The sequence below is a fragment of the Palaemon carinicauda genome, chromosome 1 (assembly GCF_036898095.1).
Source record: "Palaemon carinicauda isolate YSFRI2023 chromosome 1, ASM3689809v2, whole genome shotgun sequence".
Taxonomy (NCBI): domain Eukaryota; kingdom Metazoa; phylum Arthropoda; class Malacostraca; order Decapoda; family Palaemonidae; genus Palaemon; species Palaemon carinicauda.
Genome location: NC_090725.1, coordinates 112389210 through 112405562, shown reverse-complemented (window position 1 = coordinate 112405562; position 16353 = coordinate 112389210). Strand labels below are relative to the sequence as shown.

The following is a 16353-nucleotide window of genomic DNA, read 5'->3' as shown; positions in this document are numbered from 1 at the left end:
GAAACAAACCGGTGCCGTGGTAGCTCTCTCCTCTGCTGCCCCCTGTCCCAAGATGGTGACTGCCGGTTCTACTGCGCAGGCCCCGGCGCGGTGTCCTTCAGGGAGGTAGAACCGGGACTGCGTCTTCAGGCCCTGAAGAAGTCTAGACGCACTCTGGTTCTTGGGGGCTTCAACGTAGTTGGCCATGACCTTGTTCACGTGCACCAGTCTCAGCTTCACGTCCCTTGCCAAAGGGAGGGCTAGCGAGGGCCTCTGCTGCACAGGCGCATCCACCAATCTGTTGAGGCTCGAGTGCCAGACCTCGTCAGAAGAGGGCTCAGGTTCGTCCAGCCTATGGTGCCGCCAGATGAGGCCTATTATCCTCCTGTATGCGGAGACCTCCGCTGGCGAACCTTCTCCGTCTTCCACCTTCTCCGATGGGAGCCTCAGTTCTCGTGACGAAGGACCTCCGACGGGGGGAGCCGCACGGGGAGGAGGCATCCTCCTAGAGTGATCCAGATCCTTCTCTTCAGGTAGTAGGACGGGTATCGCCGCTGGAACGGAGGACTCCGTCCTGGTCCTATCTTTTCTCCTGACGGACCATGGGTCTGCGGGCTTGCCCGTCGAGGAAAGGTGCTTCTCCCATTCCGGACGACTCAATGACGATCTAGAGGCCGGGACGCGGCTGCCAGACCGAAGGGGCGACTCTCCCCGCTGGGCGGGTGGAGTCGGAACCTTCGCGGACTTATGCTTGTCCCTTGGTGCCTGATGCGACGAGTTCCTCCGTCGGTCATACCTCCTCTCGTCGACCAATCCTACTGGTGAGCGGGGCCTGGGACGCCATCCCGAGGTGCCCGCGACTGCTGCAACCCCCAGGAGTTGGCTACGGGGAATGGAGACTCGTACCCATTCTTCTTCCAGCGAAAGACTTCTCCTGAACTTCCTCCTGGGGGACCTGGAACGTCTCCACCCATGGCGAGAGTGTGAACGGGAGCGCGATCGAGATCTTCTCCTGCGGGACCTATCTCGTCGCCTCCTATGGTCCCTCGGATCTCCGTCTTCTGATGAATAAGAGTAGGCCTCTACCGAGGAGCCCGAAGACCTGTAGGACCTCGTTGGAGGGGCTGAGACTTGCCGCGTTGCTGGTGGTACCGCATGGGGTTCGGCCGGCGAAGAAGGCTCCATGAAGTCCTCCAGGAACGAAGCTGAAGGCGTTGGAGGGGAGCGGGGGAGCTCCTCCCTGGGGAACCAGGTCTCAAAGTCCTCTTCTGTCCTCAGGGGCGACCTGAAGGGGGTCTTCGGAGGCATACAGTTACCAATTGGAGATTCAGCACCGAAGAATTTCCAATGAAAGTTTTTAATACAGGAGCAAATTTACAGACATCTTCATTGTTAACAGGAACAAAAGTTGGTTTTCAGTGGTAATGAAAAATCCCTACGTGGTATTGACATTTTCCCAGTGAAGAGTATTGTTCCTCAGTTGGTGATGTGTTGTGACATGTATATTGAGAATCTGGAACCTTAGCATCTCCCTTATACACACCAAGTTTGTGCATGCTTAGTCATACACGGAGTTTGTGCATGCTTAGTCATACACGGACCCTAGGGCAGGAAAGACAATATTTCTTTCTTATAGTATTCGGTTATATTGTATTCCCTTCGGGGGATGCACAATTCCTAATTAAAAAATGGAATAGACTAACATAAGGACTGGCATAGTGTGGCAAAAAGAAATGATCTGCAGTCAAATTTGAAATTCTGAGATACTTGATACTTGCATCTTTGATAAGTCGCAGGATGAATGTTCTTTAAAATATATCTGAAAATGTGAATTATAATAAATTAAAGAGAACTTAATCTTTCAGGCAAGAAAAATTTTGAGAATTACGAATGGAATGTCTACGATTCATGAAAAACCACAATTGTTGGCTAGTATTGGCTGTAAAAAAAAGACATTCTCCCAATATTTTTTCCAATAAAACTACTGTAGATTGTAGAACTTATAAAAAATACTCTTAAAAACTCATTCTTATTTTCATTCCTAATAATTTACTACTGTGTACTTACCACTTCCAGATTTTATCAAGTTTTAATATGTTCCTATATGTTGGGATAATGCTGTACAAAACTGCCGGTTGTAGAGAACACTTAATCTCCAATCTGTGGGACGTACTGTACCATAACTAAACTTGGTACTCCATAAGATTGTCTACTCAACGAGGCCAAATATACTGTATCTTAATTCATTCTTTAAATGGCTACGGTGTCCAAAGCATCTGTGAAGCTTAAAAATATTCCTTCCACTAGAAGCACCCTGGATATCAACAAACCTGGAGATGATAGCCAAGACTGTTATTGTTATATATTACTACAATTTTTCACATCCAGGGGTAATGAACAACAACTTATATTTGTCCTAATAAATGAAACCTTGCTGATTACACCTCGATGCACATATATCTTGGTAACTTATCATTAATTAAATCTAAAGCTTCAAATTACACTTTGTGTAAAACACTGTATAATAAAAGGTAAACAAATGACACATTTAAAGACTTTTCTTTAGAAATAAATGATTTAATAATTCAATCACTTAAACCAATGTTTACTAATGATACAAGACTTAATATATGACATGAAATGTTTATGAATTTGTGAATGACAAGAAAATGACAATGCTAAAATAAAAAATCTAAGACTATCTACCATTAACTGTTGAACATGGCACCAAGTTTCACAAATACATAACATAAAGCTATGGAATATCTTCTCTTTAAAACAGTATCTCCGCAACCATAAAATTCATTTTGCACAAGATTCTCTGATAATATAACATGATTACAAAACTAGACCAAAGCATATTTGACTCCAACTGTTAACATTTATTCCTATTTTGTTCGGCTTTCCTCAGATTAAAACAAGTAGGTTTTCCCTACGAAATACAGTATGTAAATCTATCAGTAGGTTCTCCCAATGGACTCTTTAATTCTAGCTGTAGGTTTGCCCAGTAAACTCATCAATCAGTTGACCTACACGATAAATAACTAGCAACACATCAATGTAACAAAATGTTACTGTTACCCTTTGAAGAGATTTCTAAAACTCAAAGTGCTTTCAAGCAAACTGATTGCAAATCCACAGCAATGAAAAACATTATCACATACACTAAGTCCTGTTATAAATGCTAATTCATTTTCCATTTGGTTTTAGTTGCCTGTCAATACCTAACAACCAGGGTAATTATGACAATAAAATACAGAATATTATCCTCACCATGAAGAGATATTTAGTTAGATGTAAAAACTTTATCTAAAACTGAAACTAATTACTTTACATAATAGCAATTCCAACACCACAACATTTTCTATCAAGACTGTAATACATCAGGTACTCAGAAAGTTCACATCAATGATCCTTATTTCCTATTGTGCGGATTTAAGAGGTTTACACAATATTGCATACAAAACTGTTAGGCTAACTGAATTGTCTGCTAATCTATTCCCTTTTACCAGTTATACTTCCACCTATCACCTATCCGATATTCCGAGATAACTTGCAGTTGACGTCTGCGTTCTCTGAAGTTCTAGTTGAATCGTTTGGGAAAGTAACTCCAAATGGAAGCCACTTCCAGGATCGTGAGAAGAATGGATGACAGAATCGTGATTGGCTGCTGCTAATTCTGATCCGTGTACATCAGTGCCAGCAGCTACAGTCATATTGCCTTGATGATCTTCTTCTAATCCTCCTTCTGTTACTGAAACAACATAACAAAGGTGTTTATGGCATTAGACACAAATGAAAATTGCATTATGAATATGTACTGTATGTCAAGTTATTCATTGGTAATACTGTACATACTTAAAGCTGTTTTTACTGCAATTCTATAAAAGAATTCTTGAGCCATTTCATTAGATTACATCTCTTGTTACAGAGGAAGAGGATCTCATCTACTTTAGGTTTCCATCTGATTCCCCACAAAACATGCATATGATGGGTTGGAGAGGAAGCAGTCCCATTAAATAAGAGGTTTAGATTTACTGGACTTTAAAATATAAAAGGCTATGTTCCTTGGCATAACGCCATTCGATTTAAAAAAAAATATCTTCTAAGAGCTCGAAAAAAAAGTTACAGCATGTCTTGTCATAGATATAAACATGATGAATAAAGCCATTATTTGCTAAAGGAAACTCTCTCAGGTATTTAATGATACAATTTTTACTGAATAACATTTCATCAGGCATGTCCCATAAAACTTTAATTTTTCATGTGGATTTTTCAGTAGTGTAACATGACAAATTTGTAGATAATTTGTATTTTTCCTAACTATACAAACCTTAGCTATTTAATAGGGGTATTACTTTCGGCGTAGCTGAAATGACAAGCCATTAAAATTTAACAAGGGTTTACTACCCACACCACTAGTTAGCGGGGTAGGGGAGGGTAGCTTGCTAACCCCCCCCCCCCCCCCCTCACACACACCTGTGCTTGAGCTCATTTTGCTTGGAGGTAGGACTTCAAGGGGGATAGGGCTGGCGGGCAAGTTTGATTAAATAGCTAAGGTTTGCATAGTTAGGAAAAATATAAATTATCTACGAATTTGTCATTTGTTCGGTAACTGAAATACAAACCACGCTATTTAATAGGGGTGACTCACCCATTAGGAAGGGTGGACGTCCCAGCCAGTACTGGCTTTTTCAATATTTAACTTAGCCGGTGATTATATAAGCTGCAACTCTGTTGCTCGACAGAAAACTCTACGTTAAAAATCCGCCAGCGATCGCTATGCAGGTAGGGGGTGTACTTCAACAGCGCCATCTGTCGTGCAGGTACTCAGTACTCAATGTAAACAAAGAACTCAATTTTCTCTCTGTCGGGCTACCGGCAAGACCTACTAATTCGCTGTTGCTAACTGGATTTGTTTTCACAACTATTTGGTGAAGTACACTATTCTAGTTTTGAGCTTTCGCTATGCAGGTGTTTTATCTTCATCTCAAAACTTGAACTCGTTTTGGATAGATTTAATTATGGTGACAAAGAGAGTATGGACTTTCTTTCACTTTTAAATGGCCGACCCTTCCCTTAGACGGAAGTGTGTTTAGGCTTTTAGTAATTATCTTATCACGTTATAGATTTTCCTACTATATATATCTCTCCGCCTTTATTAGGCCTCTTCGATTAACTTTCCATTTTTTATAAACATATAAAATAAATTTTAATGCTTTGTTTATATAGACCTTTCCTGAGAGTAGGCGGTCATAACTTGGAAACCGACGTTAATCAACGTTGAGCCCTTTATATCGTAATTAGCTTTTAAAGAGCTAAGGATTTAAAACTTTTTAAATGTAATATTTTATGAAAGAATTTCTTTGATAGTCTTCGTACTGTTTTCAAAGATGAACTAACGTTTAGTTTATTTATGCTACGCAGTTGTTGACGTTCAGGACGTTCAACATGCGCTCTATCGTAACGATAGAGAGAGAGTGTATCACGGTTTCACTTTGCAGTAAGAGTAAATCGATTCTGACGTTTTGTTCATTCTTTCTTAGCTTAAATGTTTTAAATTCTAATTTAAAGGAACTTTTTATTTGGAAAACCTTTCAGTTTTTTCCTTTAGTCAAATAACATGTTTTTTTGGACGAAATATAATTGGGCTCTTCTCTTAGGTGCGAAATCAAGAGAGAAAGAGAGAGAGAGATAGAGACGGAGGGAGAGAGAGGAGAGAAAACGTTCCGTTCAAGCGGGTAACGTTGTTCTCGTGTTACTCTCGTAACTAGTCTCTGTACGGGGAGGAAGGATAAAACGTTTTTAGGTTTTTATTCTCGTCCCCAGGCTATGTGCGGTGAGAGATTGAAAACGTAGTTATATGAACTAGTGTTTAGTCTCTTTCCCAGCCACTGATTTTTCTTTTTATCTTAAAATATGTTTTCTGTTTTTTGCTGGTATTATGAGCTTGCATTATACGACTAATTTCGCAATTACTACCTTTTAATGAAGGGTAGAATTGCGTGTTTCAGGTAGAAATAAGTGCAAAACAGAAAATCGAAGTGATAAGTGATATGCGCAAAGTGTTACAGTGTTGCGTCCGAGGCGCAAAGTGTTACAGTGTTGCGTCCGAGGCGCAAAGTGTTACAGTGTTGCGTCCGAGGGTTCGTCTGTTCGTGCCTGTCGTTCACCTAGTCCGGGACCTCTTGCAAGCTCCCAAGCCCAGGGGAGAAGTAATGTCAAACGACTTATGGGTTCGAGAGGCCTTGACCAACGAACAGACGTTTTCCCTCTATGGTATTGGGTGTTTCTTACCAAGATCTCCCCTACCATAAGACGAGAGAGACGTTGTTTTTCCTCGCCATCCGTAGGCTTTTCGCATAAGAAACCTGTCACAAGGTTTCGAAGCCCTTAAGCGAAAGTCAGTCCTTTCAGGACAGGTCCAGCGTCCTGGTTACAGCCATTAGGACAGCTCTGACCCTATGCAGTCATCGGATAACTGCTCGCCGCCTAACAAAAGCGTAACACAGACTCCGAAAGTCTTTTTTTGTAGGTAAAGTGTTGCGGTCACAGACGTTACACTCGTCTATTACCACAACCATTTCCGTTGATCCTTAAGGGGTTGTATGGCAAACATGCAGTATATGCTTGCCTCCCTTATGGAAGACTATTCTGCCGATTAGTCCGTTGAGTCTAGCCGTTTATCTCATTGATATCCTGGTTTTCAGCCAACCTAACGTTCCTTTGTGCTTACTGTTGACGTTGGCGTAGCTTAGTCACGTCAGTCAGGTTGTTTAGAACCACACTCGATGCGGTCTCGTGTGGTTTTTCAGCCGCATTTGGACGTTAGGCCACTGGCTGATGCTCCTGTTGACGTTCTAGACGTTCACTAACAATCGGAGTTGACTTGTTTTGACGCTGTGCGTCAACCTCCGCATTCTAGAGTTGTTTTGACTGCTCAGTCTAGGCAGTCAAAGCAGTCTCGAGTGGATGCTGTACGTCCTCACGCACCTGTTGTGGTTGACAGTTCAGTTGTTGACAGTTCACAGACTGTCAAGCAGTTACATGACGTTGCGTTCTGGTCCACTACTAATGCACCAGTGAGAGACTCAGCTTTTACCGGACAAGGTTCCTGTAGATGAGGAAGTTGCTGTTCTCCCTCCTACTGATATTCCCTTGAGGACTCTGTCAGATGGAGAGGAGCCTTAAGCTGCTTAGCCTCCTATGAACTTTAATTAAATCATGATGATTTTTTTAAGGATCTTCGTCCGGATCTTGTAACTGCTGCTCCTCGTTCGCCTAAACGTCAGAGCTTACACTAAGCCTAGCTACTTCGAAGCCGTTGTTTTTAAGCTAGTGCTCTCTCGCTCTCCTAGAGAGCGTTACGTTGGCTAGGCGACTGGTTTTTCACCAGGAGGAGTTTGGGGGATACAGCCTTTGCTTTCCCTTCTTTTAAACTGGTTTATAGAGCGAGAGTCTGATATGACACGAGAGAAGTTCTCGGCTTGGGAGTTCATGCCTCTGCCCAGATAGACTTCTCAATTCTGGTAGACTCTCCCTGGCGCCTAGCCAGGAGACGCTCCAAGTTGTTTACAGGTCAACTTCTCAGAGGGATGGTAAACGGTTCCGCCTCAGTCGCTAACCCCGTCTGTTGCCACACCTGCTCCCGTAGACCCTAAATGGGCTTTGCTGCAAGACATGTAGTCCAAGCTTGTGTCCTTGATAGAGGACTTAAATGCGGAGAAGAACCTTCTGGCCAACAACCTTCCAACCGGTCGGTTGTGCGCCCTGTTGACGCTGAGGTAACCTACTCGCGTCTGCCAGTTGAGGTGGTTCCTCCACCGATGCGACCCAGTGTGGGTTGCCAGCCGCACGTTGACGTTAAGCGACGCTCGGAGGTGGTTGTTGACGTTCAGGACGTTCAACAACCAGCAGAGGTGACTTGTTGTGACGCAGTGCGTCAACCTCAGCAACCCGGTAGGGTGTTGACTGCACAACCCAGACGGTCTAGACAGTTTCGGGTTGACGCTGTGCTTCCTCGCGCACCCATGGTTGTTGACAGTTCACAGACTGTGCAGCAGTTCCATGATATTGCGTCCGGCTCCGTCACGCATCCACCAGTGCGACCGGATTCAGCGAGCCAGACGTTGCCCACTCCGTTGCCGTTTCCTCATCAGTTTCGGATGAGGAACCCTCTGATGAGGACGTTGCTGAACAACAAGACGATCAGCCCCCAGCCCTGCTATCCATCCAGAAGATGCTGAAGAAGGAACGCTGCTCAGTCAGGCTGTGGATGAGTCTGGTAGGGACGCTGTCATCCGTGGATCAATTTGTGTCACTAGGAAGACTACACCTCCGTCCTCTTCTATACCATCTAGCTTTTCACTGGAAAAAGGACAAGATGCTAGAAGCGGTCTCGATCCCGGTTTCCGAAAAGATAAAGTCTTGTCTGACTTGGTGAAAGGACAATATCAACCTAAGAGAGGGTCTGCCCCTGACTGTTCAGACTCCCAACCACGTTCTCTTCTCGGACGCATCGGACGTAGGCTGGGGTGCGACATTAGACGGTCGGGAATGCTCGGGAATATGGAACTCGAGTCAAAGGACAATGCATTTCAACTGCAAGGAGCTACTGGCAGTACGTCTGGCCTGGAAAAGCTTCAGGTCTCTCCTTCAAGGCAAAGTGGTGGAGGTGAACTCAGACAACACCACGGCTTTGGCGTACATCTCCAAGCAAGGAGGGACCTACTCTCTGACGTTGTACGAGATCGCAAGGGACCTCCTCACCTGGTCAAAAGGTCTAGACATATCACTAGTAACGAGGTTCATCCAAGGCAACTTGAATGTCATGGCAGATTGTCTCAGTCGGAAGGGACAAATAATTCCAACAGAATGGACCCTCCACAAGGATGTATGCAAGAGACTTTGGGCCACCTGGGGCCAGCCAACCATAGATCTCTTCGCAACCTCGATGACCAAGTGGCTCCCAATATTTTGCTCACCAATCCCAGACCCAGCAGCAGTTCATATAGATGCCTTTCTCCTAGATTGGTCACATCTAGATCTATATGCATTCCCTCCGTTCAAGATTGTCAACAAGGTACTGCAGAAGTTCGCCTCTCACGAAGGGACAAGGTTGACGCTAGTTGCTTTCCTCTAGCCCGCGAGAGAATGGTTCACCGAGGTACTTCGATGGCTAGTAGACGTTCCCAGAACACTTCCCCTAAGGGTGGACCTTCTACGTCAGCCACACGTAAAGAAGGTACACCAAGGCCTCCACGCTCTTCGTCTGACTGCCTTCAGACTATCGAAAGACTCTCGAGAGCTAGAGGCTTTTCGAAGGAGGCAGCCAGAGCGATTGCTAGAGCAAGGAGAACATCCACCCTTGGAGTCTACCAATCGAAGTGGGAAATCTTCCGAAACTGGTGCAAGTCAGTATCCGTATCCTCGACCAGTACCTCTGTAACTCAAATAGCTGACTTCCTCTTATATTTGAGGAAAGAACGATCTCTTTCAGCTCCCACTATCAAGGGTTACAGAAGCATGTTGGCATCAGTCTTCCGTCACAGAGGCTTAGATCTTTCCAACAATAAAGATCTACAGGACCTCCTTAAGTCTTTTGAGACCACGAAGGAGCGTCGTTTGGTTACACCTGGTTGGAATTTAGACGTGGTACTAAGATTCCTTATGTCAGACAGGTTCGAACCGCTACAATCAGCCTCCCTGAAAGATCTCACCTTAAAGACTCTTTTCCTGGTATGCTTAGCCACAGCTAAAAGAGTCAGTGAGATTCATGCCTTCAGCAAGAACATCGGATTCTCATCTGAAACGGCTACATGTTCTCTACAACTTGGTTTTCTAGCCAAAAACGAGCTGCCTTCTCGACCTTGGCCAAAATCGTTCGATATTCCAAACTTATCGTATGGTTGAAAATGAACTAGAAAGAGTCTTATGCCCTGTAAGAGCTCTTAAGTTCTATTTAAAACGAACTAAACCTTTACGAGGCCCGTCTGAAGCTTTATGGTGTTCAGTTAAGAAACCATCTTTGCCTATGTCAAAGAATGCTTTATCCTATTTTATCAGACTGTTAATACGAGAAGCTCATTCCCATCTGAATGAGGAAGACCAAGCTTTGCTGAAGGTAAGGACACACGAAGTTAGAGCTGTCGCAACTTCCGTGGCCTTTAAACAAAATAGATCTCTGCGAAGTATAATCGACGCAACCTATTGGAAAAGCAAGTCAGTGTTCGCGTCTTTTTATCTTAAGAATGTCCAGTCTCTTTACGAGAACTGCTACACTCTGGGACCATTCGTAGCAACGAGTGCAGTAGTGGGTGAGGGCTCAACCACTACAATTCCCTAATTCCATAACCTTTTTAATCTTTCTCTTGAAATGTTTTATTGTTGTTTTTGGGTTGTCCGGAAGGCTAAGAAGCCTTTCGCATCCTACTTGATTTGGCGGGTGGTCAAAGTCATTTCTTGAGAAGCGCCTAGATTAGAGGTTTTGATGAGGTCCTGTTGTATGGGTTGCAACCCTTGATACTTCAGCTCCAGGGGTCGCTCAGCATCCTAAGAGGATCGCGAGGCTCCGTAAGGCAGACGTACTTAAAAAGGCAGAGTAATTGTTCAAGTCGACTTCCTTACCAGGTACTTATTTATTTTAAGTTTGTTATTTTGATAACTGCTAAAATGAAATAAAAAATCCTTAGCTCATAATAATGTAAACATTTATTGCTGGTCTCTACCCACCCCCCTGGGTGTGAATCAGCTTATATAATCACCGGCTAAGTTAAATATTGAAAAATGTTATTTTTATAATAAAATAAATTTTTGAATATACTTACCCGGTGATTATATATTAAAGGACCCTCCCTTCCTCCCCAATAGAGACGCAGTGGACCGAGGAGAAAATTGAGTTCTTTGTTTACATTGAGTACTGAGTACCTGCACGACAGATGGCGCTGTTGAAGTACACCCCCTACCTGCATAGCGATCGCTGGCGGATTTTTAACGTAGAGTTTTCTGTCGAGCAACAGAGTTGCAGCTTATATAATCACCGGGTAAGTATATTCAAAAATTTATTTTATTATAAAAATAACATTTTTGGCTTTGCCCGGGGACTCGTTATTTTAGTGTGTCAGCACCCAAGAAATAAGGAGTCCCTGCACCTCGCTAGAACCTTGCTACGCAACCTGTGTGTGAAAGTATAATGAAGTGGGACTCGTCCTAGGAAGTTGATCTGAAGTTCTTTAGATGGAAACTTGTAGACTAGGACTTTCCCAATACCACCTCGTCAGGGTATGGGGACGTGACAGTATTAACTTAATACTAGGAACACAAGGGAACACGGTTTACCTTGCAGTGGTTTGAGGTCAGCTATGCAGAGAACCAAGGATACTGCTTTCCACAAGAGAGGGGATTATGATGAAAAGAATAAGGGCCAGTCAAATCTTTTCATTCATGCAGACTAAAACCCGGTAACAATGCCCTCAACCTCCTGCTACTTGTCCAATAAGGAGCTTGAGGTTTTAAACCAGCTGTTGTGCAGCCACCACAGGACCGATAGAGAACGTATCGAGCCTCCGGGTCACGTCTTGCAGGTAGTGGGCTGTGAAGGTTGTCCGACGGTTCCACACCCCAGCTTGAAGAACCTGCGTCACTGAAAAATTTCTTTTGAAGCCCAGGGACGTAGCTATGCCCCTGACATCATGTGCTCTAGGGCAACGTGACGGAGGAGGATCTGGATTCAACGCCAGATGAATCACCCTACGAATCCATGCCGAGATGGTGTTCTTGGTGACCCTCCTCTTAGTCTTCCCTGTGCTGATGAATAATGCTGGCACATGAGGACGGACTGCAGCTGTTCTTTTAAGATATAGCCTCAAACTCCTTACTAGGCATAGTAAGAGATGGTCTGGGTCATCTGTTACAGAACGGAGACTAGAAATCCGGAAGGAGTCGAACCGAGGATCCGCTACCCCAGTATTCTGAGTCTTAGCAATAAACTCAGGGACGAAGCTGAACGTTACCTCCCCCCATCCCCTTGAATGGGCGATGTCATACGGGAGACCATGAAGTTCGCCAACACGCTTGGCCGAAGCCAAAGTTAGTAGGAACACCGTCTTCCAGGTTAGGTAGAGATCTGATGCCTGGCGTAATGGTTCTTAGGGAGGTCTCTTAAGAGACCTGAGAACTTGAACCACGTTCCATGGAGGAGGTCTCACTTCCGACTGAGGGCAGGTAAGTTCATAACTACATATGAGTAACTACGTATGAGTAGAGAAAGTTCTAGCGATGAAGAAATGTCCATTCCTTTCAGCCTGAAAGCTAGACTCAAGGCTGAGTGATAGCCTTTCACTGCCGAAACTGAAAGGCGCATTACTTCTCGCAAATACACAAGGAACTCCGCTATTGTTGGAATAGTGGCATCGAGTGGAGAGATACCCCTTCCACGACACCAACCACAGAAGACTTTCCACTTTGCCTGGTAGACTGCTGCGGATGACTTTCGCAGATGTCCAGACATCCTGACAGCAACTTGTTGCGAAAATCCTCTCTCAGCGAGGAAATGCTGGATAGTCTCCAGGTGTGAAGTCGTAGCGAAGCTACAGCTTTGGGGAAGATGTTGGTATGTGGTTGTCTGAGCAGATTGTGTCGTGGAGGGAGTTCTCTCGGTAGCTCCGTTAGGAGTTGCAGAAGGTTCGGAAACCATTCCGCGTGATGCCATAGCGGAGCTATGAGGGTCATTGAGAGATTGACCAATGTTCTGGTCTTGTTGAGCACCCTCCTCATCAGACAGAATGGGGGAAAGGCGTAAACGTCGATGTTGTCCCACCGTTGTTGGAAAGCATCTTGCCAGAGAGCCTTGGGATATGGGACTGGGGAGCAGTACAGTAGAAGCTTGAAGTTCAGGGCTGTTGCGAACAGATCCACAGTCGGAGAACCTCACAAAGTCAGGACTTTGTTGGTTACTAGATGATCGAAAGACCATTCGGTACACTCTATCTGAGACGATCTGCTCAGATTGTCGGCGAGCACATTCCTTTTGCCTGGAATGAAGCATGCCAATAGTGGAATCAAGTGGGTTTCGGCGCATCTAAGTATCTCTACTGCAAGATGGGATAGCTGCTTCGAAAAGGTACCTCCTTGTTTGTTGATGTCAGCCAATACTGTGGTGTTGTCGCTCATCACCACCACAGAGTGACCCGCCAGGTATTGTTGGAACTGTTGAAGGGCCAGGAAGACGGCCTTCACCTCTAGGAGATTTATATGGAGGTACTTTTCTGATTCTGACCACAGGCCTGAGGTCTTGTGGTGCAGTACATGGGCCCCCCAACCTTTCTTTGAGGCGTCCGAAAACAGCATCAAATCCAGGGGGAGGACGAGAAGATCCACTCCTCTTCGTAGGTTCTCGTCCGTCACCCACCACTGGAGGTCCGTCCGTTCCGCAGGTCCCATAGGGATCAGGACGTAACCTTGATTCCACCGGGACTTGAGTCGCCACTGGAGGGATCTCATTCTGAGGCGACCGTTGGGAACTAGACGAGCCAATGATGAAAGGTGACCGAGGAGATGTAACCACGATTGGGCTGGAAGTTTTTCTCGTCTGAGAAAAGGGATTGCGACCTTCCTCAGCCTTGCTATCCTGTCGTCTGATGGGAAGGCTTTGTGGAGATTGGTGTCTATAATCATGCCTAGATATACCAGTCTTTGAGAGGGAAGCAGAGAGGACTTCTCGAGATTTACCATGATCCCCAGATCCAGGCAAAGTCTCAGAAGTTTGTCCCGGTGTTGAAGAAGGGATGACACCAAGTCTGCTAGGATCAGCCAGTCGTCCAGATAACAAAGGAGACGGATGCCGATCCTGTGTGCCCACGAAGATATTAGGGTGAACACTCCGGTGAAAACCTGTGGTTCTGTGGAAAGACCGAAACACAGCACCTTGAACTGGTACTCTTTGTTGTCAAGGCTGAATCTTAACTACTTCCTTGAAGACGGATGGACTGGGATCTGGAAGTACGCATCCTTTAGATCCAGTGTACACATGAAGTCTTGCGGTCTCACTGCTAGTCTGACCGTGTCTGCAGTCTCCATGCTGAACGGAGTTTGTTTGACAAACTTGTTCAGGGCCGAGAGGTCGATGACGGGTCTCCAGCCTCCAGACGCCTTCTTTACAAGAAAGAGTCGACTGAAGAAGCCTGGGGACCCGTCGAGGACCTCTTAGAGAGCGCCCTTCTTCAACAGGGTCTGGACTTCTGCCCGAAGGGCTTACCCCCTTGCTGATCCCATGGCAAGGGAGCTCAATGACACTGGATTCGTCGTCAGGGGAGGTAGAGATATTGTGAACGGAATGCGATATCTCTGACTGATTACGGAAATCGTCCAGGAATCGGCCCCGAGTTGCTGCCACCTGTCTGCACAACTTTGTAGGCATCCCCCCACTGGTGGACATGCAGGGGGATTGCCAATCCTAGCGTTTATGGCCTCGGCTGCTCCCTCTAGGATTCTTACATCCTCTGGAGGACTTTTTGCCTTTCCTATCCTTGACAGGAAAGGGCTTAGACACCACTGTCTTCGCTGCTGCCGTTGGTTTCGTGGTCTTGGTCGGAAGGGACTGCTGGGGTGCTGGAGGCTTATAGGGCTTAGATGTCAAAGCCCTATGAAAGAGGGAGTCTTGGTGGGACTTCCTCCACCTCTCAGCGGCCTGTTTCACATCCTTAGGCTGAAACAGGTTCGTTCCTTCCAAGGAAGAATGCCTGAGCCTATTGATCTCGGTGCTAGGGACCTTCTGATGGAACCTCTCAGCCACCGCATCCCAACGTTTCAGGATGGTGTTTGCCCACAAGTTTGAGACTTGGTGGGCCATAAACTCGATGGTGCGAGTGCCTGAGAAGAGGAACGTCTCCATAGCTTTCCTGGTATGTTCTTTGGAGAAATCCTCAGAGCGTATCAGGATACCTAAGGTTCCTAACTAGATGTCAAGCCACTTCACACTTCGCAACCTTCTCCTGGTTAAGGATCTCGGTTGCCGAGAACGAGACCTGCCGGTTGGAGAGCCTCTCGAGGGACTCCCCTGGTAAGCTCTTCCAATGAATGGTGGAGAGGAAGAGCTAAACAAGGCTCCTCCAAGATCTTGAAGTACTGTACCTCCTTTGCTGTACGCAAGGAGGTGGGAGAAGCTTGTTGCCGGCACTGGAACGGTTGGAGGACAACTCGGAGAGCTGTACAGCGATCTTGTTCCTGGTACTCTTAACCCCCTGAGACCAGGGCATTGGCCTTGGAAGGTTTTTGAGTGCCAAATATGCGGTCCAAAACCGTGTCCTTGCCCTCTCGAGGAGGGATCTCTGGGTCGGCAAACCCATTGAGAGCCCTCAATAGAGTCAGAACTTGCCAAAATGCATGCTCTGACTCTTGTAGTTCTCTTCCTGACGTCGGACTTGCAGCGAAGTCTCCTGTCCTCAAAGGCTCTTCTTGGGGAGATTCGCGGACGTTCTCCGAGTGGCTAGTTGGCTCTGTCCTAGGTCTTGTAGAGGACTTTGGTACCGTCTTCGAGTCCTTCGACTCATACCTGGGAAGGATGATGGACTCCAACATAGACGGTGGCAAGTTCTTTTCAGCCCCTACCCGGGAAGCCTTCTCAGCGTGAGGTGGGGTTTCCCCCATTGGTGCGATGGGGGAATGCCTCACCTCACGTGATTCCCCTGAGGACGGGAAGTACTCGTCCGACAGGGAAGGAGAAAAAGTTTGGGGGGGTGAAGGAACCTGCCTCGAAGGCTTGCGTGGATTCAACTTAGCTCTCGGAGAAGATACCACGTCCGGAACTCTTCTTTTTCTCTTCAGAGGAGTAGAAACAGCCAAGGATCTGTGACCCAATTCAGAGAGAACAGGCTTGAAAGCCTGCATAACCGCTATGATTAGAGTACCGAACCATGGTTGTTGGCTGACAGTCGCGCTGTCAGACACTCCCTCTGGAGGGACAGGGATCGACGGATCCCTGGGAGGAGTTCCCAAAGGTGGGTTTGCTTGAAAAGAAAAAGGGTTCCTGGACCTTTCTGGATGTCTCCCTTCTGCCGCAATGCGCGCTGTTGTGTGTTTGCAGGGAGGGGAATGCAGCGATGGCGACCTTGCCGTGCATTGTCCTGCAGCCTCACACGCGGGAGGGTATTGACGCTCGCGCAGGGGCGCGTAATGGTGCTCGTGCGATGAAGAATACCCAGGGTCGCGCGCGGAAGACTGACGGATGGTGCGCGCGGGAGACTGCTGATGCACCTGCGTTCGCGTGTGGGTAATTGCGAGGGCGCACAGGAAAATGATGGCGCGTAGGAGCGTGCGCGGGAGACTGTGGGCACACAGGAGACTGATGGGGCGTGCGCGCAGGTGAAAGTTTGTGCG

General features: G+C 46.3%; 1 protein-coding gene across 2 annotated transcripts in view; it reads right to left on the bottom strand.

The window, feature by feature from the left end:
• Positions 1 to 2556: 2556 nt before the first annotated feature.
• The window catches only part of LOC137650981 (uncharacterized), a 121855-nt gene continuing 108058 nt past the window's right edge, over positions 2557 to 16353 (bottom strand). Inside the window, exon 4 of one of the 2 annotated variants that reach the window (XM_068384127.1) lies at positions 2557 to 3727. In XM_068384127.1, the coding sequence (XP_068240228.1) occupies positions 3507 to 3727 (221 nt within the window). In that variant the 3' untranslated portion in view covers positions 2557 to 3506. Of the gene's footprint in view, positions 3734 to 16353 lie in introns of both variants that reach the window. The other variant, XM_068384123.1, reaches the window with a different exon arrangement.